This window comes from Pelophylax lessonae (assembly GCF_965119305.1).
Source record: "Pelophylax lessonae genome assembly, chromosome: 5".
Lineage (NCBI taxonomy): Eukaryota > Metazoa > Chordata > Amphibia > Anura > Ranidae > Pelophylax > Pelophylax lessonae.
The window spans coordinates 403,754,459-403,779,525 of NC_138772.1; the positions used below are offsets into that span (position 1 = coordinate 403,754,459).

Genomic DNA, 25,067 nt, shown 5'->3' on the forward strand with positions numbered 1-25,067 from the left:
CCGCCCGGGCACTCCTGGCGCCCCCTTGGTGATTGATGTAAGCCACCGCCGTGGCATTGTCCGTCTGCACCCGAACCGGGTAGCCGTGAAGATTGTCCGTCCAACGACGAAGACAGAGGAGTATCGCTCGCAGTTCCAGAACGTTGATCGGAAGGGAGGATTCCTCCGTCGACCAAACACCCTGGGCGGACAGAACGCCCAGAACACCACCCCAGCCCGACAGGCTGGCGTCCGTGGTGATCTCCGTCCACGAAAGGGGACGAAAAGACTTGCCCCCCGATACTGAGGGGGATTGAAGCCACCACAGAAGATCCCTTCTGGTCTGAGAACTCAATGACATCTGGAGATCCAGAGACTGCGGACGCCCGTCCCACTCGGACAATATCTCCACTTGGAGATCCCGTGTGTGAAACTGGGCGAAGGGAATCGCCTCGAAAGCCGAGACCATCAATCCCAGACACCGCATGCACGTCCGAATGGACGAAGATGGATGCCTCCTGAAGAGCTGCGAGTTTTTCTTCCGGCAGGAAGACCTTCGCCTGGACAGAGTCCAGAATCATACCCAGGTAAGAAAACCGAACCGATGGGCACAATGTCGACTTTGGAAAATTGATCGTCCAACCAAACTCCTGCAGAGTCTGCAATGTGACGGACAGATCCTTCTCCAGACTCTGGCTGGTCGCAGACCGAACCAGAATATCGTCCAGATACCCCAGAACCGAAATGCCCTGGGCCCTCAACAAAGCCAGACCCGGTGCCAGCACTTTGGTGAACACCCTCGGAGCCGAGGCGAGACCAAAAGGCAACGCCACAAATTGGTAATGATCTTCCGCTATGGCGAATCGAAGGTACCTCTGGTGACCCTCGAAAATCGGGATGTGAAGATACGCATCCTTCAAGTCGATGGAAGCCATGAACTCCCCCGGAACCAGGGCAGCCACCACCGACCGCAGGGATTCCATGCGGAACTTGCGCACCCGCACAAAGCGGTTCAGCGCCTGCAAGTCCAGAATCGGACGCACCTTGCCCTCCTTCCTGGGCACGGTGAGCAGATTGGAATAGAACCCTCGAAATCTGTCCCGATGAGGCACCGGGACCACCACTCCCTGAGCCCTCAGGTCCTGCACCGCTAGATGCAGGTCCCGCAAACGCTCCGGGGATAACAGAAGACTTGAGGGAAAAAATCTGCTCTCCGGCCGAGAGAGAAACTCGATCTAGTAGCCAGATCGAACGATTTCCTGTGAATTGGGTGAGGGCGCCCCTTCAGGCCGCACTGTTGTGGGCCGCAGAACCGGATTGGCCGGACTTTTGCTTACCTGCCCACGGCTTCTTGCGGGAGCCTTGACCCTTGGACAGCTTGCCCCACAGTGTGACCGAAAGGCACGAAAGGACCCCTGAGGGGGCCGAAAGAAAGCATTCTTTTTTCCAGGAGCCGTCTTAGTCTTGTGGGATTGAGGTAAGAGCGTGCTCTTACCCCCCGTGACCCCTTTAATTAGGGCATCCAGGGATTCGCCAAAAAGGCGAGAACCATCAAAAGGCAGATTGGCCAAGGTCTTACGTGAAGATTGATCCACAGACCAACACTTCAACCAAACCAGGCGGCGAGATAACACCGCCACACTGTGTACACGTGCAGCCAACGGAACCATATCCAGGTCCGCATCACACAAATACATGACACCCTGGTGGATTCGATCCACCATATCCAAAGTCGCCTGGGGGGCAGAATCAGCCACCAGGACACGCCTAAGCACCTGCGTCCAGCTCGCGACCGCCTGGGCCGCCATAAGTGAAGCAAATAAAGCTTTCAACATAGAACCCATAATAGAATAGGTACGACGGGCAAGGGACTCCATCCTCTTGTCCGTGGCATCCCGGAACACCGGGGTGTCTTCAGCAGGAATCGCAGTGGACTTGTTCAAAACTGCTAACGCATGGTCCACCGGAGGTGGGACACACCAACGCCCATCAATAGCGGGCGTAAAAGGATAGCGCAGCTTAAACCTACTTGGTACAGCAAAAGGTTTGCGTATATTACGCCATCGTTCTTTCACAGCGCGCTGAAAATCATCAGTGCATGGAAACATCTGCGATGATTTGCGCCTTTTCTGCGTCCCATAAGCCGCCAAGGCAGCTGGAGGACATGTTTCCTCCTCCAAACGCAGAGTTTGCTTGATAGAAGCAACCAATTCATCCATGAGTGCAAGCTCTTCAGACGAGCCAGGGGGAGAATTATCAACCCCCTCTACCTCAGCCTCCATTTCTGACCCTATAAGGTCCAGGGAGGAACGAGACCCCGATAAGGAGATCTCTGCCACAGCAGCCCCAGTACCATCACCCTCTGAATCAGAGGAAATTGAAACTCTGGGCCTTTTAGAGGATTGAGCAGCCACCAGCATTTGCACCTGAGTCGCAAGGCTAGCCACAATCGCAGCCAAATCCCCCCCGGGGGGGGGAAACCGCAGTCCCCTGGCTTCCCACTAAATTGGCAGGAAACTAGCATTCCTGAGAATCCATGCCCCTGTAGTAGCAAAAATAAATGGGTGACCGCCCCTTTAAGAGAGCGCTGCGATCGTAGCCCACTCACACTAAGCACCCCACACAAGGGACCCCCACAGGGACAAGTATACCAAGGCAGGACACAGGGAATAGAGAGAAATGAACCTGGAGAGATCGGTGCTGCTGCTGCTGCCTGCGGTGCTCCTGAAGGAAAGGAAGTGCTGGCATACAGGGCGCTCTATTAAAGCCTATGGAGGCTACAAGAAAATGGCCGCCATGCATGTAAAACATGCGGCCGGAGCGATCGCAGCCAAAATGGCGCCGTTTTGGCGCCGAAACCGCCGCTCCCACACCCCATGAGGGTGAAGTAAAACACACCATCTGCCCAAAAAAGGAACATGGTAAACCGCCGCAGCGGCGCTGTAATGTGCCCCAAGCATGAGAAACTCAAGCCCCACAGCACACAGCCGTTCACACAGACAGAAAACTGACACAGAGTGCAGCCAGCCCCCCCTCCTGCAGCCCACAGCATGCAATGTGAGAGATAGGGAAAACGTAATAGTGTGAACACAGGGCAAGGTACACAGTCCCAGACTGACACCCCCCAGACAGACAGGTCCCCACATAAATGCACTTACCTCTTACATGGCGTGGGGGACCAGCACAGGCGAACAAACCGCCGCACATGAGGCAGGGAGAGTCACATCCAGGACGCATCAAAAGGTGGGTTGAGAAACCGCACAGCGTCCGGTGAGGTAGCCACCTCACCTAGCATCCCTGCACGGAACAGGGATGGGTCGTTCAGATAACTCAGGAGCGATACCTGACTGAACGCTCGATGGCGGGCTGAGAAACCACTGACCCACAGCCTGCTACCAGGGGGGTCAGCCCGAGACGCAGCCCGCATGATCCTCTTCTTCCGAAGAACTAACTAACGCTGGTAAAACAACAGCTAACAAGAAAGAGAGAAAAAACTCAAATAAAATCCAAAGAAAGGAAAGAGAGGTGAGACAAGGTGCCCCAGCACAGAAACTTCCAGCTACTCCTGACAGCTAGACAAATGAAACTGAGTTGGATACAGGAAGTGGAGGGTTATGTACTGAGGGGACCACCCCCTGGGGGTGGGATATGTTAAAAGTCTTTGTACTAACATATTCTATTGCCTAGCTACTCCTACGGAATAGAGGACATAACCCCATTGGTGATGAATATGAAGTGGGCGGCGACTGTCGGAGGACGTAAGAGAAATTGTGTATTCTATTGGGTTTGCGTGCACTAAAATGCATTTAAGTGTATTTCTTAAAGGTCTGCATTTGATAAATGGCCGTGCAAATATTCTGCACTATACAAAAACTGCAACAGCCACCACTTTTTTCTCCAGGGCCGCTACTTCAGAAAATATATAATTTTTGGGGTTGCAAGTAATCTTCTAGCAAAAAAAAAAAATAAAAAAAAATAATAATGCTGATTTTAACTGCATGATACCCTAATTGCATCAGTCTTGTACAAATAGTGCTAATAGTACCTTGCTGTGGAGGTCTGTATGGAGGAATTTGCCTTTGACCCATCATGTGATTTCCTTGGTTAACTTGACCCATCATACCCATAGGTGGCTGCTGCCCTTGGTAATGCTGTCCACCACCCTGAGGCATGTTATACTGCTGTGAGGGAGGCTGCTGGTGTATCATGGGACCTGCAAAGCAAAACAAAATAGTGTAAGGTCTGTGCATTAACATTTAAACTATATAGCACTACATAGTAATACAAAGCCACTGAGTACAGCAACTGTGCTGGTGATGCTTTAATTCCTGCAGATTCATTTATTTTTAAACCTGTAATAAATATTCCAGGGGCTAGCCTAATTTTATGCAAAATATTTGCCTACACAGTCCTTTGTATATTCTGTGAGAACAAAACTAAGTATTTATAATCCTGACAGAAAGTCTGCCCACCTACCTATCCTCCAGATGTTTCATGACAATGAATAATTTTAAACCAGCTAACAAGAAACTGTAGAGCTAAAACCTGTACTTACATACTGATTAGACTGAGAAGTGTGTGCCTAGCACATTATTAGCAGGAGGAAGCAAAAAAATTGTTTTTCTCAAGCCCTGCAGAGATTTAAATATGCCATCATTGCTGATGCACAAATATGTGGGACTCTGAAAATTGTAATCACAGAAACCAAATTGCACTCAATACATTTCTAATGTAAGTTAGAAAATAAAAGTATTACCAAAACTTTCTTTTTACGGATTTTTTTTTGTGAGAGAAATGTGGAAGATGCCATTCTGCAATGCAAATTTAATAGATGTAATGTTAACCTTCTGTCTTCAAAACTTAAGTCAAAGTCCCAGAACATGCATGCAAATAAGGAATTCAGATTTACACTTACTTTCCAGGGGTTGTCACTTGTCCTGGGTCAGTGATTCAGAATGTATTAAAGTCAGTGAGTTTGCACAGAAGACAGGCAACTAGCATTTTAGTAAAGAGGTCAGCTTTAACAGTCCCAGGCTTCACTCAGAAAAGGTTCACGTTAAAGAGGAACACTAGTCAAAGTGCATAATGGCAAACAAACCTACATATATTTCAGAAACTCGAATTCAGCCACCCAAGTTTAGCAGCTCTGCTAAACCAGCCTTCCAGGGGCTATCCCTGCCCTCTAAACTTGCTTGTACTGTGAAGTAATTCACTTTCAAAAGGCATGTGTAGTAGGTCCACCCTCTGATCATTCTTTCCCCTAGGATGTACTCAATATTACGTTTAGCAATATTAGGGGCCACAGTTGAAGCCCACAATACCTCATAAGTTTGTTACCCTAAAAATAAAAAAAAGAAGGATCCTGTTCCCTTAAAGCATGTCATACTTTGCTTGTGCTGTGACATTTGGCCCCCTGTAACACCTAAAAACCTGGCTGATCCTGCCAGTTTCTTCCCTCATCCCTGTAAATTGACCACGGTGCATCATGGCTGCTGAGCCCTGACACCATGGTCAGTGTGCGCGTCTCCATCAACTGCAACCCTGCACTGTCCTCTCTGCTCCTCTACCCTCTCTGCTCATCAGTGTCCGCCCCTTTCCCTCCTGCTGCTCTCATATTAAATTTTAAAATGATCTAATCCCCTCTATATTATAACACTAACTGACCCTATGTCTGTTATAGAAATAATATGCGATCTGTACCTAAATCCAAGCGTCTCCTGGCGATCAAGTGACCGCTCAGCTCTCTCTCCCGGCTGATGTCAGCTGTCAGCCGGGAAGAGGAGAGATCCGAGGAGTCAGCTGAGTGCTGGGAGACACTCGGATTTAGGTACCAATCTGCATCATTTTTCTATAGACAGGTACAGGAGCTCAAGTGTTCTATTACAGAGGGGATTAGATCATTTTATAGAAGTGGCTTAACAACCATATTAAAATGACATTTCTCCAGAACATAAACCAGCGGTACTCAACCCCTCTGATCTGGCGTGCAACCTAAAACCGGTTAAGCGCATGCCCATGCTCTGGGATGGTGGGTCAGCAAGCGCAGATTGTGATTAACAGGTTGCTGGCCCGCCATCCCAGAGTATCAAAGTGCATGGTGCCCATAGCAGAGGCAGCTGCTGAGTGAGCAGGAGCCGCATAAGCGGATGCTTCCTCTGGAACACTGGCTCCTGTCCCAGGCGAAGCGATACAAAGCATACTTCGTCTGGGACAATTTTAGCAGGCTTGAGTGTGATGCCAGCAGAAGCTGGAGGAAAAGGTCAGTAATAAACATCAAAGACACATCACTTTTGCAATAGGCATAGTAGCTTCTCCAAAAAAAAAAAAAAAAAAAGAGGAAACGTAGGCTGCTTTCACGTGGATCTGCAGGTGCAGTGCATTTGCGACTTTGCAGCACTGAGCCACAGACTTCCATTATGTCCTAGAGCTGCATGATTTATCATTTAAAAATATATATATCTATCGCAATCTCGTTTCACCCCCCCCCCCCCTCACGATCTTATAACTTGTACCTATAGGTAAGCCTTTTTAAAAGCTTACCTATAGGTACTGTAAATATCTCCTAAACTTGCACTGTTTAGGAGATATTTCGTTTTAATGCAGCCAATGACATCATTGGTGCATGCGCTCTGAAGGAAACTGACACTTGTGCCGTTCCTTCAGAGCCCTGTGCCATAAACGGCGGCTCCTGCACGCAATCAGCGGGCGGCACTGTGGGGGATTCGTTCTAAGCTAAGTATTTCATAATGAGCTAGTACACGATGCATTCCAGCTCATTATGCCTTTGCGATCATTGCAACATTTTATGCAGCAGTCTTTGAAACGGCAATTTTTTGGGAACAAAAAACACTTCCAATGAATTAAAAAAAAAAAACTAAACAGTAAAGTTAGCCCAATTTTTTTTTATAATGTGAAAAATATGTTAAACTGAGAATCGGGATCTTTATTCTAAGCAAAAAAAAAAACGTGATTCTCATTTTATCTAGAATCGTGTAGCTCTATTATATCCTACGGGTTTGGTGCACTTTCTTAAAGCGCACCACACCTATTAGATGTAATAAAAGTCAATGGCTCAGTGCAGCTAACCCGCAGGTGCACTGCGCTGCACCCACAGCACAGGTAAAGCGCAATGCATTAGTGTGAAATTAGCCTTATACAGGGCTCAGGCCAGTAAGTGCTAATTTAGATTTGTGGTTTGGGGGGGGCGGTAAAACCCCATAGTTCATGGTGGCCTGCAGTCGATTACCAAATGACTTAATGACTTAAGTGGACTTCGCTCTTCAAAAGCAGTGCCAAAAGGCAAAGGAAGGGTGGGGAAAATAACCCAAAGCTAAACATAAGAGCCCTTTAACCAGGACACAGGAGCCTTAACCGGGTCACAGGAGCTCTGTCTGAAAAATAAAGGCATCACATACTAGCACATTATGAAATACTTACCTTAAAAACGAAGCCCTCGCAGTGCTGCCCACTAACATGGCAGACATTTTCGGCTGTCCTTCCTAGTTCGCGTCCTCCGGCCATCCGATTGGCCGAAGGCGCGATGACATCACTCCTGCGCATGGTGGCCGTTCCTTCAGAGCGCATCGGCTGCATGGCAATGTAAATATCTCCTAAACGGGGCAAATTTAGGATATCTATAGGTAAGCCTTATTATAGGTTTACCTATAGACAAAAGTCATTAAGGGGGGTTTACAACTTCTTTAAAGAAAAAACACCCCTTAAGGCTCGGTTCACACTTGTGCGATGCGGGAAGGCTGCGAATTCGTAGCCTGTTCCCGCATCGCATCCGCACATCTGGCAGTTCACACTGCCATATGCAATACGCAGGGGGTGTCAATTAAATGTTAACGACACCCCCAGTTTGATCGCATATCGAAGTGCAATCTGACAGTCCGCACAGGATCGGATCGCACAAATGTGAACCACTGTGCGATCCGGTCCTGATGCGGCTGAAAAAAAAGGGTCATGTGCGAGTTTGGTGCGGATACAGTGCGAATTCAGCCATACAAAAGTGTATGGCTGATTTTGCATCCGCACATCAGATCGCATGTAATGAAGGAGCAGTGCGCTCCGAATTACATGTGATCGCCGCAGCCGCAATAATGTGAACCGCCACTAAGAGGGAACAGCCCATCTTAAACAGCAGCCTAACAAAACTTCACGGCCAAAAGAAGCATCCACCTTATTGAATTTCGTGAAGGTATGCACGGACGACCAAGTGGCTGCTTTGCAAACTTGCAATATTGAAGCCTGATGACGGAAGGCCCAAGAAGCACTCAGCGCCCGAGTAGAATGCCTTGTGACAGGGAAAGGTGGAACCTGACCTTTAATGGAATAGACCTGAGTCCCCATCTGTCTGATCCATCTGGAGATGGTAGCCAAAGAAGCGACTAGCCCTTTTATCGGTCCGTCCTGTAACCATAAAAAGGGAGTCTGCCCTTCAAAAAGACTCAGTAGCTATCAGGTACACCCGAATCGCACGAACCACATCCAAGGTCTGCAAGGCGAATTCCTTGAGATGCGCCAGCTTAAAACAAGGAAGGCGACATAATGTCCTCATTCAAATGGAAGTCAGAGAAAACTTTGGGCAGGAATGATGGAAAGGGACGAAGAACCACTATATCCCTATGGACCACTAAATAGAGGCTACGACAGAATAATGCCGCCAATTCCAATACCCTGCGTGCTGAGGTAATAGCCACCAAGAATGTCACCTTCTGGGATAACGTAGGCAAGGGAATCTCCCGAATAATTCTCAAATGGAGATTTCTAGAGAACTGAAAGTACTACATTTAAATCCCATGGTGGCAAAAGAGACCGGTGGAGCCACATGTCCAACCCCCTGAATGAAGGTACGAACTAAAGAGTGTGTGGATAGGGGTTGCTGAAAGAAGATTGCCAGGCCAGACACCTAGCCTTTGATGGTACTCAAGACCAACTTCTTATCAAAGCCCTGTTGAAGAAAGGTTAAGATCAGAGCCACAGAAAAGGATTGAGGATGAGCGCCAATCCACCATCAAGAAATGTACGCTTTCCATGTACGATGGTATATCTTGCTGGAAGACGACTTCCTTGCCTTCACCATAGTTTGGATCACTGATCCAGACAGACCTCTATCCCTTAGTACCTGGCTTTCAATAGCTAAGCCATTAAAAACCAGCGACTAAGGCAGGATGGTAGATCAGCCCTTTGGACAACTGGTCTTCTCTGAGAAGCAGCCCCCAAGGGACATTAACATTCACCAGGATGATTGGAAGATCCTCGCTCTTGATCCCTCACAGGAACTGCGGAAGAAGCCTTAGCCGAGGATGATACTGGCCTTACCATGGTCCTTGGACGCCTGCGGCGTCTGTCAAAGGACCCTGTGACCTTGTCACGAACTTCGGTATCCTCCTGTGGAGCCGAACCTGCTAAAAGGAGCTGCATGTAAGACTGTGCAAACAGAACTGTCTTGAAGGTGGATACCAACTGACTCAGAACCTGTATGCAAAACGGGAGAGAGAACTATCTGTGTGACAGCAGCTGGTGAATCACGGCCTGTGGTTCCTGAAGTTTGTGCAGAGGAAGGACCACCCTGGACAGAAATAGAATCAGATCTAGGTAAATTAATTCCCTGGGACAGGGATAGGGGGGACCTTAGGTAGTTCAGACATCACCTGAACCTTTGCGAGCATTAAATCTGCACAAGGAGACTCAAAACCTAAAAAGGACAAGCTTTGTCCCCTTTCAGGGTACCCCCAAAAGAAATATAATTGGCGGATCTCCTTGACCCTCACCAAAGAAGTTCACGGGGCCAGAAACCAGCGAAGATGTCCCCCCACCACAATAATAGGTAAGGGCAGACCTTCATGCTGAAGGAGTCTTGCCTGCTGGTCCAGGGAAGCTTGCTCTAGGCTTACCAGACCAAGGTTGCATGGAACCTCCGGGGGGGGGGGGGGGGGGGTTTAAAAGATCCATTTCCCTTATTCTCCATCACGGAAGCACAAAATAATTTTCTATGGGCTCAGGAGGGCCTCTGTCTGCGGCAAGGCTCCTTCCCTTTCCTTGTTGCAGTAAGGTACTCTTCCCACCCGTTATACCCTTAATGAAATCATTCAGGGTAGCCCCAAACAATCGCATTGAAAGGGCAGATCAATAAGAGCTTTCTTAGAGGCTTGGTCTGCGGACCAATTCTTAAGCCCCAGCACACGCCTAATCACCACTGCTGAAACAAAGTTTGGACAGCACAGCAGCTGTATCCAAAGCTACATCACAAATAAACTGTAGCCCATGGACAAACTGGTCTGCTAAATCAATATAAGCAGCAGGGACCTGCTCATCCCCCAGGCCATGGCGCAAAGGCTTGGCTAATTCAGTTAGGGTCTTAGACACCAGGGCTGAGGCAAAGACTGGCCACAATGCGGAACCAGCCATAGTAGATATGCTGCGTGCCAGCAGCCTCCAATTTCTTGTCAGCCCGGTCTTTAAAGGACGGGGATTCCTCTACTGGGATCACGGTTGCTTTATTTAACCTGGAAACAGCATCCAGCCCAAAGAAAAACAACCAAAAAGGGGAGGGGGGGGTTGTACTTACCCTTCCATGGTGCGGGTAATGCTCCAGACAGAACGCCTTGCCACTGTCGGCCAAGAGACCACTGCGACTCAGACCCAAGCCCAGTCGTATGCAACCCTGCAATACGTTTAACTCGCGGGCCAGCCTCTGCCTGGGAGGCCATGTCGTCGCCGACCTAGCACGTAGCTGCGGTCTGCATGCATTGGTTGGCTGGGGGGGGGGGGACCACTGGATCTAGATTATCCAGCCCGTCGCATATCCTGGCAGTTTGTTGTAGCTCTCCCAAAATAAAACAAAAAAGATGTAAAGAAGGAGAAAATTGCTAGGACTAGAGCTCCCACCCAGGAGCCTAGGTCCTTACTTCTGACTAGACAGATTAAAAATTATTACCTAGAGCAGAGAGGGGGTTATTTACCAGCTGAGGATGGCGCATGGGCGTAGCCAGGTGTTTTTGTTCTGCCTAGTCCTACTTCTGGAGGAGGCAATATAACCCACTAGTAATGTTTTATGGAGCGCTGTGTCCGTTGATGAACAAAAGAAAAAAGGCGCAGCTCTATATTCTTCTTAACTGTTGGTTTATGCTGCCCCCTACAGGAGTAGGACACTAGGCAGGAAAAAAAACTACCACGCCTACGGGGCAGTCCCTGCCGGCATACACCCACTCACTCTGCTAAAGGATTCAGTTTTGTTGCAAGCAGTGTTGGAGGGAAAGAACCCCAACCCACTCAGAAAAAAGAGGGGCGGGTGCTGTGTCTGTCAATGAACTTCAGAGAAAAGGATTTTTCGGCAAGTCAAAAATCCAGTTTTCTCCATCGCTCATTGACAGACGCAGCTCCATATTCTTCTTAACCATTGGGATGTCCCAAAGCAGTATTTGTATGAGGGGTGTGAAAACAGTGCAGAGAAAGAACGCAATTCCCCAAAGGCTAAAGTTAGCCAACCAGTTAACATGGAGCTCAATCAGGAACAACTGGAGCTCACCTAGAAACACATACACCCTCAAAAGAGAATATTTTCTATTTAAAAACAGCAGTCTGCAAAACCTTACGGTCAACAGAAGCATCTGAGGATGCCAACACATCTACTTTGTACAATTTTGTGAACGTGTGCACAGACAACCATTTTGCCGCCTTGCAAACTTGCATTACTGACGCCCGATGGTGAAAAGCCCAAGAAGCACGCAGCGCCCTAGTAGAATGCGCCTTCACAGGGAAAGGTGGAACCTGACCCTTCAGTGAATAAGCCTGAACCATCATCTGCCTAGTTCATCTGGATATGGTCGCAGCAGACGGAGCCAATCCTTTCGAGAAGCTTTTGTGAGGACAAAAAGAGTCTGATTTCCTGAAAGATTCAGTAACCGCCAGGTAAACCCTAATTGCCTGAACCACATGCAAAGAATGCAAGGCAATTTCCTTGGGATGCTTAAGGTTAGGACAGAGTGAAGGCAGCACAATATCTTCATTCAAATGGAAATCAGAAACCACCTTAGGAAGAAACAACTGATTAGGATGAAATATCACTTTATCTCTGTGGATCACCAGATAAGGGGAACTGCAGGATAGCGCTGCCAATTCAGATACTCTGCGAGCAGAGGTATTAGCCACCAAAAAGGCTCCGTTCTGTGAGTGTAAGCAAAGGAATCTCCCTAATGTTCTCAAAGGGAGGTTTTTGAAGAACAGACCGTACCAGGTAACGGGGGCCGTATCAGAGGAGCCATATGGCGAACCCCTTGAATAAAAGTGAGAATCAAAGCACGGGTAGCTAAAGGGTGTTGGAAAAACACAGCCAAAGCGACTCTTGGCCTTTAGCCCCGTTCACATTTGTGCAATTACGGAGATCGCATGTAATTCGGAGCGCACTGCTCCTAAATTATATGCGATCTCATGTGCCGTGCGAATTTCAGCCACTTTGCTGGTGTGAACTGCCAGAGGTGCGGATGCGATGCGGGATCACGGTGCATATTCGCAGCGTTCCCGCATCGCAAAAATGTGAACCGGCACTTAATGGTACCAAGGGCCAACCGCTGTTTAACCCCTCTTTTGAGAAAAGCCAAACTCTTAGCCACGAAAAGGAGTGTGGATGCACCTTCAGCGATTCACACCATGAGATGTACTATTTCCACGTACAATGATAGAGCTTCCTGGAAGTAGATTTTCTAGCCTTCAAGAGTGTAGGACTCACTGAGTCAGAAAGACCCTATCTTTTAATACCTGGCTTTCAACAGCCATGCCGTTAAAGACAGTGACTGTAAAGCAGGATGGAAGATCGGCCCTTGAGACAGCAGATCTTACCAGATCAACCAACCTTACCAGACCTGCGTACCGAGGCCAGTCTGGAGCCACCAGAATGACCAGAATTCCTTCCATCTCTATTCTGCGCAAAAGCCTTGGCAGGAGTTTCAGCACAGGGAACGCATAGCTTAAGCCGATACTGACCCAAAGGAGCCACCAGTGAGTCTGTGGCGTCGGCCAGGGGATACCGAGACCGAGAGGCTGCAAACCTCTGTACCTTCTCGTTGAGTCGAGAGGCTAACAGGTCGATGTTGGTTCTCCCCCACCGGACACACAGAAGGTGAAACACCTTCGGGTGTAGTTACCATTTCCCCTGATCCAACACCTGACTCCTCAGGTAATCCACCTGCCGTGTCTCCACTACTGGGATATGCATGGATGGAACAAAATTTTCTGCCCATTTCAGGATCTCAGCCACCTCCCGGGCTGCCAAGACACTCTTGGTGCCCCCTCGATGATTGACGTAAGCCACCGCATTTTCCGATTAAATCCAAACTGGACAACCCTGCAGACGATTTATCCAGTCACTCAGGCAAAGCTTTATCGCTCGGTGTTCCAGAATATTGATCGGTAGTCTGGACTCTTCCATAGTCCAGGTCCCCTGAGACACACAGCTTCCCAAGCACTCCTCCCCAGCTGGACAGGCTGGCATCCGTGGTTACCACGGTCCAATACAATGGGAGTAACGACTTGCCCTGGCGTAAGGCCAATGAGTGAAGCCACCACAGAAGAGCACTCCTTGTGCTGCGACTCAACCAAATCAAATTGTCCTAGGATTTTGGAACTTTGTTCCACTTGACAAGAATTTCCCGAGGTCTCCTGGGTTACTGAGCAAACTGAACCGCCTCGAAGGTAGACACCAGCAGATCTAATGCCCCGTACACACGCATCGATTATTGGCCGTGAATTTTCGGCCAACGTCCGATCGGCCGATTTTCGGCTCGTTAGTATGATGCTTTCGACAACCGACTTTTCGGCCGAAAAAAAATCTGGTGTGCAGGCTATAAAATTTTTGTTGGCCGTCAACACAATGGCCGATTTTCCGTCAGTCAGTACAGATTTCGGCAGACAAAAATCTGATGAGCAAGACTGGGCATGCTCAGAGAAGAAAAAACACACGGAAATTAAACCATCACATGACATCACTTCTGAAGTAGATTTTTGTTGGCCGAGAAAATTTGTGTGCAGTCTAGAGCACATTTCAACCAACACAACAACACTGGACAAAAGTCGGACGATCGGTCGGCCGATAATCGTTGCGTGTGTACGAGGCATAAGGCTTGCATGCAAGTCCACAAAGGTCAGTTGCTGAATAACAGCAAACAAATCACCCTCTGCAACTTATACCATGGGAAAAAAACACCCTCGCTGAAGCAGAGTCCAGAGTCAGTCCCTGATAAACCAACTTGGAGGTTGGGACCAGAGCAGACTTTTTGAAATTTATAGTCCAACCGAACTCTTGCAAAGTCCAGACAGTGATAGACAGATCGCCCACCAGAACTGAGTGGGAATCCGCTCTTAAGAGCAGATTGCCCAAGTACCCTAGGACCGCAATCCCCCACCGTCGCAGTAAAGCAAATACCGGAGCCAACACTTTAAGACCCTGGGGGCAGAGGCGAGTCCAAAGGGTAACGCCACAAATTGATAATGCTCCTCTCCTAAAGCAAAAATCAAAGGAAACGATGATGTCCAGCTTAAATAGGGATGTGCAGATATGCGTCCTTGATGTCGATAGAGGCCACAAAATCCCCTTGGTGTAGAGACGCCACTACCGTGCGAATGGACTCCCTTTCGAAAACCTCTAAACCCGCTCAAAGTGATCCAGAGCCTTAAGGTCCAGAATTGGATGCACTTTTCCCTCTTTTCTGGGAACAGCAATCAAGTTTGAATAAAACCCTTGAAAGCGTTCCTGAGAGGGAACCGGTACAATCACCTCTTGCGACAGCAGGCCCTGTACCGCCCCTCATAGGTCCCCGCAACCGATCTGGAGATAGGTGGAGATTGGACAGGAAAAATTTGTCCGACGGTCGGGACCTGAATTCGATCTTGTAACCCGATCGGATTCAATGAGGTCCATGGTTCAGAAAATAAACCCCCAGATACAGGTGGGGGCATCCCTTCATGCAGACGGGGATTTGTCTGCAGATCTGGGGGGCCTGCTCTAGGCTTACCTGACCATGTCTTCTTGGAACCCCCAGAAAACCTAAATGGCTCAGATCCTTTTCTCCTGCTTGCAGGAGGCACAAAAAGGTCACCTGTGGGCCAAAAATAGGGCCCCCATCTATTACATGGCGACTTGCCCTTGGAAGATTGAGGAAGAAGAGTAGAGTACTCTTCCCACCTGTAAGCCCCTTGATCAGTTCATCCAATGAGGATCCAAAAAAATGAGGAAAAGGGGAGCGCTGATAGAGCCTTTTTAGAAGCCTGGTCCGCAGACCAGCTTTTTAGCCACACCACGCATCACATATAAATAGTAGGGCTTGAACTATTTGGTCCATTAGCTCTGCCTGGCCAGGAGGGAGCTGTTCTGTTTCCAGGTCACTTTTTAGTAACTTTGCCCATTGCAATATGGTCTGGGACACCAGAGTGATCGCGAAGACCTGTTTAAGTATTGAGCCCGCTATCACATGTAAGTGGAGGGACAGAGACTCAAATCCTTCTATCCACAGGGACTCCTCCACCGGGACCACAGTAGATTTGTTCTGTCTGGAGAACAAATAGTCCACCTGCAGTGGAACGGTCAATTTTGTGTTTACAGCTTCCGCAAATTGGTAGCGCCTCTTAAAACGCTTTGGCACCACTATCGTGTTTGAGGCACCCCCAATTTTGTCAAAAAGTCCTGGACAAGGGAAAACCTTACCCGACTTCTGGGATTTGCATGTGCCAAAAGACACCTGTGTCCCTGATGCTGCAGAATCATTAGCCATGTTTAGAGTTTCCCGTACTGACAGTAAGTGCCTCCACCAGAGCACTTTCCCACGCGGCTGCAGACTAGGATCTGTCATCCTTGCCATCCGAGTGCGATGATGCAGAACCCTCAGGGAAGCCTGCGTCCGCGTCAGCCATATCTATCTCAGCATCTGAGGATACAGGAAAAAAGCAAGGGAGGGCATAGGGTACCTTTTACTAGTGGTATTTTTTAAGACCAAATCTACATGACACCAGGTTTTCCAAAACAGCCATTAAGGCAGACAGAGGTTGAGACCCGGAGGTCCACGCAACCACAAGGAGGGGATCTGAAGATGAAACTTGTTCCTGGGGCTCCATATGAACCCTGGAGTAGCGCAGTGTCACTAAGAAAACTGCAAAAAGAAAAAAAACCCACACTGCTTCACCAGTGGCACTATAAGTCCCAGCCACAAGCACTGAAGATAGCAGGGTGAGAAAGACCCCTACAGGGACCCCAATAGACATAGCACCATACGATATGGGAGGAGAATAGGATCAGTCTGACTGTGCAGAGAAACAATCTTTACAGGAAGAGAAAGTACCTGGGTCATCACTAGAGTAAAGGTCTAACTGCTCCCTGCTGTCCAGCGTTCGCAAACTCCGAGAAAATGACCGTCCATGCCCCCTCGGCGCGGCATGCGGTCTCCAGGACCCCTGAAGATATCCAACAATCTAGTGGCATCGGGAAGTCCCCGGCAGGGATCCCCACTAAGATTAATCCACCCCAGCGGATCTGCTATAGCAGCATCAGCGCTTCCTCCCTCCTCCTCCCCCCCCCCCCCCCCCCCCCGCGCGCGCGGACCCCCGTCGCTGACTGAGGCAGGGACCTCTATGATGGTGGGGAGGAAGGCCTTGGGGGAGCCTGGTACATACAGAGAGGCCAGGGGGAATGGGGGGCATCACGTCTGCCCCGAGACTGCCAGAGATATGGGGGGACACTACTCATCATACCAATGACAATCGGGTGGGCGCCACTCTGGACAGACCTCTCCACCCGGTGTAGGGGTGCTGACGGCCAAGGGGCACGCTGCGACTCAGGTAGTGTGCATCCCGGCGAGGTGTTTCACTCGCGAGCCAGCCCCCGTTCATTGGGGCTCTGTTGTGGTAAGGCCTAGCGTGGGGCTATAACCTGCACACACTCACTGGCTGGACTATATCCAGTCTGAAACCCAGTCCAGTTGTTGATTGCAGTTCTCTCAGGAACATAACTAGCTAAAAAAAATGGATTTTTGTAAAATCTTACCGTAAAATCCATTTCTCTTAAGCTCATTGACAGACGTAGTCCTCCTTGATTAATATCAACTCTGGTTATATTGCCCTCTACAGGAGTAGGACTAGACAGGAAAGAAAACGTTCTGGCCACACCCTAGGGGCAGTCCCAGAGGGTATATGCTCTCACTTCCTGCTACAGCAAATCAGTTATGTCACAAAGCAGTGTTTAGAGAATTTAACCCAACCCAAAAACAAAGGGGCGGGTACTACGTCTGTCAATGAGCTTAAGAGAAAAGGATTTTATGGTAAGATTTTACAAAAATCCATTTTTCTCTGTCGCTCATTGACAGCCGTAGTCCTCCTTGATTAATATCAACTCGGGACGTCCCAAAGCAGTGCCACAAATTAGGGGTGGGAAAATGGAAATCAAAATCCAATCTAGAAGGCCCAACCGGTGCCAACTAGAAGTTTAAAAGGCTCATCAATCAAAAGATGAGACTCAACAGAAATTCCAACGGAAAAAAACCCTCGAGGTAGACCACCGGTCTTCCTCAAAGTGCTGTCTGCAAAACCTTGCGGCCAAATGAGGCATCCGCTGATGCCATCACATCAACTTTATAAAATTTTGTAAAGGTATGAACCGACTACCAGGTAGCCGCCTTGCACACCTGGACCACTGACGCCTGATGGCGGTAGGCCCAGGAAGTACTGAGCGCTCGAGTGGAGTGCGCCTTAACAGGGAACGGAGGCTCCCGACCCTTAATAGAATAAGCCTGTACCACCGTCTGTCTAATCCATCTGGAGATAGTCGCGGCAGATGCAGGCAACCCCTTTCTGGGGCCATCCGTGATCACAAAAAGTGAATCCGTCTTACGGAACGATTCCGTAGTCTTCAGGAAGACCCGAACCACATCCAAGGAATGCAACGCATATTCCAGAGGATGATTGGGCTGAGGACACAAGGAAGGTAGCACAATATCTTCATTCAGATGAAAATCTGAAACCACCTTAGGAAAAAAAAGAGGACTTCGGATGAAGAACTACCTTATCCCTATGAATCCCCAGATATGGGGAATAACACAATAATGCAGCCAGTTCTGACACCCTGCGTGCAGAAGTGATAGCCACCAAGAAGGCCACCTTCTGGGATAATGTAAGCAAGGGAATCTCCCTGATATTTTCAAAGGGAGGTTTCTGAAGAACCGACAACACCAAATTAAGATCCCAGGGTGGTAAGGGCGCGCGCACTGGCGAAGCCAAGTGCTGCACCTCCTGGATGAAATTCCGCACCAAGGAATGAGTAGCCAGAGGCTTCTGGAAGAAGATTGCTAACGCTGAAACCTGACCCTTAATAGTGCTCAAGGATAGTTTCTGCTCAACCCCCTTTTGCAGAAAAAAACCCAAGATTCGGGTCACCGAATAGGTACGTGGGGGAAAACTCCTACGATTCACACCACGCAATATAAGCCTTCCATGTGCGATAATAGACTTTGCTGGAAGTCGCTTTTCTTGCTTTAATTAGAGTAGGAATAACTGAAGCTGACAATTCCTTGAGACCGCAGATCCTCCCTGAGAAGAAGTCTCCAAGGAGCGTCCGCGAATAGTCTTGCCCAAGTCGGCGTACCCGGCTTGACGAGGCTAGCCCGGAATTACCGGGATAACTGGAGTTCCCTCCACCTCTATCCTGCGGAGAAATCTCAGCAGTAACCTGAGAAGGGGGAAGACATACAGTAGCTGATACTTCCCCCTACGGGGCGCTCAGCGCGTCTGCTGCGTCCGCTAGAGGATCGCGGGCGCAAGCCCTGTTGAGCCAACCTGCCAACAGATCCATCTCCGGGGTGCCCCAATGAAGGGACAGCTGGTGAAATACCTCTGGATGAAGAGACTATTCCTCTTGATCCAGAATCTGACGGCTGAAATAATCTGCCTGTCCACCCCCGTGATAAATATCGCCGAGAGAACTGGAACAACTGTTCCCCCAATAGGAATATTGGCCACTTCTATGGCCGCCAGGGCACTCTTGGTGCCCCTTGGTGATCGACATAAGTCATGACCGAGGCATAGTCCGATTGGATCCGAACCGGGCTGCCCTGGAGCTGCTCGGTCCAGTAAATCAGACAAAGTCTGATCGCTCTCAGTTCCAACACATTTATCGTTAACCTGGAATTTATCAGAAGAAATGACTTCCCCTGGCTGAGCATCGGAGACCGAAGCCACCAGACCAGAGCCTCCCTGGTCCGCTCGCTCAATCGGATCCGATTGTCCAGGGAATCGGGATTCCGATTCCATATGAGAAGAATCTCCTCTTTGGAGAATTCGGGTATGAGACTGGGCAAACGGTACTGCCTCTAAAGAGGCGACCATCAATCCCAGCCAGTTGACGGACAGCAACATCCGAATCATTGACCGAATCTTTTGGAGTTTCTCCGCATGGAGAAACACTCTTGCCAAGGATGTATCCAAAATTAGGCCCAGATAGTTCAGTCTCCTGGTGGGAACCAGGGATGATCTTTGGGAAAAGCAACGAAAACGCTGATGTCCTGCGAAGATGGGGATATGAAGATAGGCATCCTAAATGTCTATGGACGCCAGGAAATCATCCTGATGCAGGGAGGCCACCACTGTATGGATGGACTCCATCTCTTCCAAGACCAGAATTGGACGCACCTAGCCCTTTTTCCTGGGCATTGTGAACAGGTTCGACTAGAACTCCTCCAAGGAATGGGAACTACCACTGCTTGTTGCATCAAGCTGTCCCCCGCAAAGCTTTTTAAGCGACCCGGGGATGTCGAATATTGGAAGGGAAGAATCGCACCGGTGGAAGTGATCGAAACTCGATCTTGTATCCCGACCATATGACCTTGCGAACCCCTTTATCCGGGATTCTGGAAAGCCCTGAGATCCGGAAACCGGTGAAGACGTCCCCCCACCCTAGAGATGGGTGGGGCCCATTCTGTCAACCCAACGGGATAACAGTGGCTTTATTTAGTCTGGAAATCGGTGAGTCCACTATTGGTGGTACCGTCCATCTTTGTAAGGAGGGATTCCTCAAAATGATAGCGCCTAGCAATGCGTTTGGAAATAGCAGGGGCTCTTTACGGACGACCCCATTTGAGCAAGGGAAACCCTTCATCATTTTGGTAGGCTTGCTAGTACCAAAAAAGGAATATGAGTCTCCGCTACCTCTGCCGGTGTAACCTCAAGATTTAAGGTTTCCCGGACAGACACAACTAGTGCTTCCACCAACGCTTCTTGTGCTATGGCGGAGGCAGAAGCGTCCTCTTCACTGTCTGAGGAGACCGTACCTGAGACAACAACCCCAGAAAAGGGGCTGCAATGACCAGCTCAGAATCCGTATCTGAAGTATCAGATGACATAGGGGTAGGCAGGGGGTCGCTCTTCTTGACCCCCGTCCCTGACAGGCTACCTCCACATGGGATACCAAAGACTCCAAAACTGCTGATAATGCATCATCACAAATGGGGTACTGGAGGGTCCTGCGGCCACCCCGAGGGGATCAGGTGGGGATACATGTGTGGCAGGGTTCATGTAACAAGACACTTGCCAGCAAACACAAAAAAATTGCAAGAAAAAAACATTTTTCTTTTTTTTTTTTTTTTAAAACTTAGTCCCCCAGCACAATAGCGCCCCTCAGTCTACCTGCTTGGACCCCTCAGAAAGAGAGAGAGAGAGACCCCAAGGCTCACCTGATGCACAGAAGTTTCTTATCAACTTGCTTCCAGCACTGTCTGTTACAGACAGGAAGTCTTTGGCTTGCTTTCCCTGGGCCAAGGAGGCGGCTCCGCCCCTTTACACGCCTTCCAGCGCCTCCCAATTACTCCACGAGGTGTTTGGTCACCTCAAACATGGCCGCCCCCATGCTGCAGACATGAGGCTACGCAAATATGGCGGCCTCGTGCGATCTGCAAGAAAAAATGGCGGCGGTCTGTATAGGATAGCGGCGGCTTGCAAGCTAGCACCGGCCTGCGGGAGGTGTGCATTCGGCCTGTGCGGCCTACGGGAATGCCTCGGCCTGTGGGAGGTGTCCTCGGCCTGCGGGAGGCTGTGCGGCCTGTGGAAGTGACCGGCTTTCTGGAGGGATAGCGATCTGTGGCTGCAGTAACTCAGGCATAGGCCTGTGTACACACTATGACAGGTAGGATACCTCTATCCTCATGGTAATGCCTTTTAGTAGTCTGCCACTGACTTCAGTCACCCTTACAGTCATATAGTGACTTTAGATCGTCAGCTCCCAAACCAAGCCTCCTGGTTTCTATTCACAAAATCACACTCAAAATTGGGGGATCTGTGACCTGTTATAGGATAGAGGGGAGACCCAGAAACTGAGTGTCCGACCATCCCAGAGAGGGGCCCGCGTCCACCAACAAACCCGACAGGGGGAAGAGGGGGAACATTCTACTCACCATACCGGAACCAAGCGGGCACCAACTCCTGACAGAACCCCTCTCCACCGGGGTGGGGGGGCTGTCGACCAATACGGACGCCGTGACTCTGCTGGTCATTGGCGTCCAGGCGAGACGTTTAACTCGCAGGGTCAGTCCCTGTCCAGTGGGACTATGTCGCTGCCGACCCAGCGCGGAGCTATGGCCTGCACGCGCTCGTAGGCTGAACTGGGGTGACCACTGGATCTCAACATCCAGCCCGTCGCCCAGTTTCAGCGTACTTGCTTGAAGATCTCACAGGAACACTGGAGAAAAAAAAAGCTGTCTAAAAAAGTATTTCTAAAAAAAAAACCTGCCAGGACCTAAGATCCTAGCAAGGAATCTAGGTCCTTACTCCTAACTAGACAGAAAAAAACTGATTTGCTGTAGCAGGAAGTGAGAGGATATACCCTCTGGGACTGCCCCTAGGGTGTGGCCAGAACGTTTTCTTTCCTGTCTAGTCCTACTCCTGTAGAGGGCAGTATAACCCGAGTTGATATTAATCAAGGAGGACTACGTCTGTCAATGAGCAACAGAGAAATTAAGATTTTAACAAAGATTCCCTTTAAAATAAAAAAACAAGCTAAGACCGAAGTCCCAGCCGGGAACTAGGTTCTACTTCTACAGAAAAACTGAATGCAACAGCAGAGTGAGTGGGTGTATGCCCACAGGGACTGCCCCATAGGCGTGGTAAAGTTTTTTCTTGCCTAGTGTCCTACTCCTGTAGGGGGCAGCATAACCCAATGGTTAAGAAGAATATGGAGCTACGTCTGTCAATGAACGATAGAGAAATGAGGGTTTTAACCACTTGCCACCCTTATAACTAGCTTATAGAGCGGCAAGGTGGCACTGCTGCACTGGATCACGTACCCAGTAAGGGGGTGCACATGCACACAGCTGTCGACCCGCTCCCACTATGATTGTACACAGCAGAAGCTGATCTGCGGGAAACTGACTCTATGTCCACCGGCACCCGCTGATCATCCTGCACAGAGGCAGAAAGGTGATCTGCCTTTGTAAAGAAGGCAGATTGCTTTTCTGTCAGTAGGGAAGGCATGCAAAGCAGGGACATGGATCCATGCCTTCCCCTAGTAAAAGCACCTCCCACAGTACACAAACACAGGCTAGGCACACAGTTAACCCTATGATCGCCACTGATGTTTAACCCCCTCCTTTCTAGCCAGTGTCATTAGTACAGTAACCGTGCATACTTTTAGCACTGATCACACTATTCGTGTCACTTGTCCCTAAAAAGTGTCAGTGTCTGATCGTCAGCGGCAATAGCGCAATCTCATTAAAAGCCGCTGAATGCTGCCATTACTAGTTAAAAAAAAAAAAAAAAATAATAATATCCCATAGTTTGAAGACGCTATAACTTTTGCACAAACCAATTAATATATTTTACCAAAAATATGTAGCAGAGTACATATTGGCATAAGTTTATGAGAAAATTAGATTTTCTTTTTTTCAATATGTTTTATAGCACAAAGTAAAAAATACTGTTTTTTTTTCACAATTGCCTATATTTTTTTGTTTTTAGTGCAAAAAATAAAAACTGCAGAGGTGATCAAATACCACCAAAAGAAAGCTCTATTTGTGGGGGAAAAAGAAGACATACATGTTATTTGGGTACAGTGTCGCATGACCGCGCAATTGTCAGTTAAAGTAATGCATTGCCATAATGAAGGGGGGTAAATCCACTGGAGGTCAAGTGGTTAAAGTGATTTTACCATTACAGAATTAGTAAATCCATTAGCATGCATAGTCCTAGCACAGTTTCACTTAACATTTTCTTTATCTGGTAAAAGCAGTGCAGTCAATCATTTTAAGATCTAAATATTCAATTGTTTTCAACAATTTACTGTAGTTATACAGTTAGGTTGTTTTCACTGACTGTGACTGTTAACTCTGTGGCTTTTACTTAAACTCCCAAAAGCCCAACTCTAATATAATGTCATTACCTTGATTTGGCTGCATATTCATGCTTGGTCTGGGACCATAGTTTCCCATTGACTGGCCTTGAGACAAGCTCATCTGATTCTGGACTGGCATATTTTGTGAAGAGGGCACAGAATGGTTATATCCTCCCATGGAACCATGATTATTTGAAGGCATAGGCATTGAGCTATTTGACATGTTGTGTTGGTTTGGTCCTGGTCCTTGCATAGGCATATGGTTGGGTCCTGAAAAAAGAAAGCAATACTCCTGTTCAATTGTGCGCTAAAGTGAAAATACGGCAGTAAACAAATTAAATGACAAGTCCACATATATGCAAACAATAGAAAACAAATCTACGCATTCTATATATAGAACTGTGCACTTCTATTTCTTTGACAGGGTTCTGTATTAGAGTACATGGGTCAGGTTTTCATTTCGCCCACAGTAGGTGGGTGATTGACTGGAAACAATAAACACATCGGGTCTGGGAATGTGGGTAAATAGCTTATTTTTAGCATCAATTGGAACATTTTGCTTCTACTATCTCTGGCAACCATATGCACCATTCCCTAACCAACTGTCTATTATTTACGCCCATACCAGGGATTTCTGTCCCGCATATGAGACTTATCCACGCTGTGTCGCCATACACTGGAAGTCTCAGTCCCTATTAGCCAACTAAAAGCAAGAGTGAATACAATTAACCTTATGGAAAAAATAAGGTAAAACCTTGGATTGCGAGCATAATTAGTTCCGGAAACATGCTTGAAATCCAAAGCACTCTTATATCAAAGCGAATTTCCCCATAAAGAATAATGGAAGCTCAGATGATTTGTTCCACAACCATTTATTCATAACCTTCAGTTTATAGTCCAAATAAAAAGATTATAGCAACGTGAAAGGTTTTGTAACCATAAAATGTCCATCCACAGATGGTAGCCTCCACAAGGGGATTAGAAGCAAAATCCAGCAGGAGCTACAGAGTATAAAATACAAGAGAGGTGCCTCTAAGTGTAGCAATATGGTTACATTTAATGAAGGTACAACATTTAGCTCTCACCGCCGTCAATCTGCAGTCGTGACGGGGAAGACTACCCGGCAGTAGAGCGATCTGAAAGTGAGGCTTGAAGTGCTTGTGGAGCTCAGTGTGGAAGGGAAGGCGTCGATGGCGGTGTGGAGGATGGTCTATGTGGACAGCTTTACCCCAGTAGCCTGCATATTTAGATGTGCCTGTTTTCATCATGGTTGTGAGCTGCTAAATATTGAACCTTCATTAAATATAACCATATTGCTATACTTAGAGGCACCTCTCTTCTCTTTTATACTTAGTTGTGATATCATGCTACTTGTATATCAAGACATTGCTTGCATATCAAGTCAAAATTGATTTAAAAAACTTGCTGGTCTTGCAAAGCGCTCTCAAACCAAGGTTTTACTGTATTTCATGCACTAACTCTACACTCTATAAAACAAATGGGATCCCTGGTTTAAAACAGTCTGAGATTATTTTTCAACCTTCAGATAACTAATCTATCTCACTCATGTTAAAGACCTGTTAAAGCGGTTTTATACTCAGAAAAAAATAAAACCTTCAGACCTTCAGAGCGCATGCGCCGCAGACGTCAGCGGCTGCATGCAGGTTGAATATCCCCTAAACCGTGTAGGTTTAGGAGATATTAATTGTACCTACAGGTAAGCCTTATT

At 48.2% G+C, this 25,067-nt stretch overlaps 1 protein-coding gene across 4 annotated transcripts in view; it reads right to left on the bottom strand.

Moving 5' to 3' along the window:
* The window catches only part of SS18 (SS18 subunit of BAF chromatin remodeling complex), a 127,102-nt gene that overhangs the window by 55,388 nt on the left and 46,647 nt on the right, over window positions 1-25,067 (bottom strand). For all 4 annotated transcript variants that reach the window (XM_082259403.1, XM_082259402.1, XM_082259405.1 and 1 more), the window contains exons 5-6: window positions 23,387-23,608; window positions 4,025-4,192 (exon numbers count right to left, since the gene is read on the bottom strand). In XM_082259403.1, coding sequence (XP_082115529.1) covers window positions 4,025-4,192; window positions 23,387-23,608 — 390 coding nt within the window. The remainder of the gene's footprint in view (window positions 1-4,024; window positions 4,193-23,386; window positions 23,609-25,067) is intronic.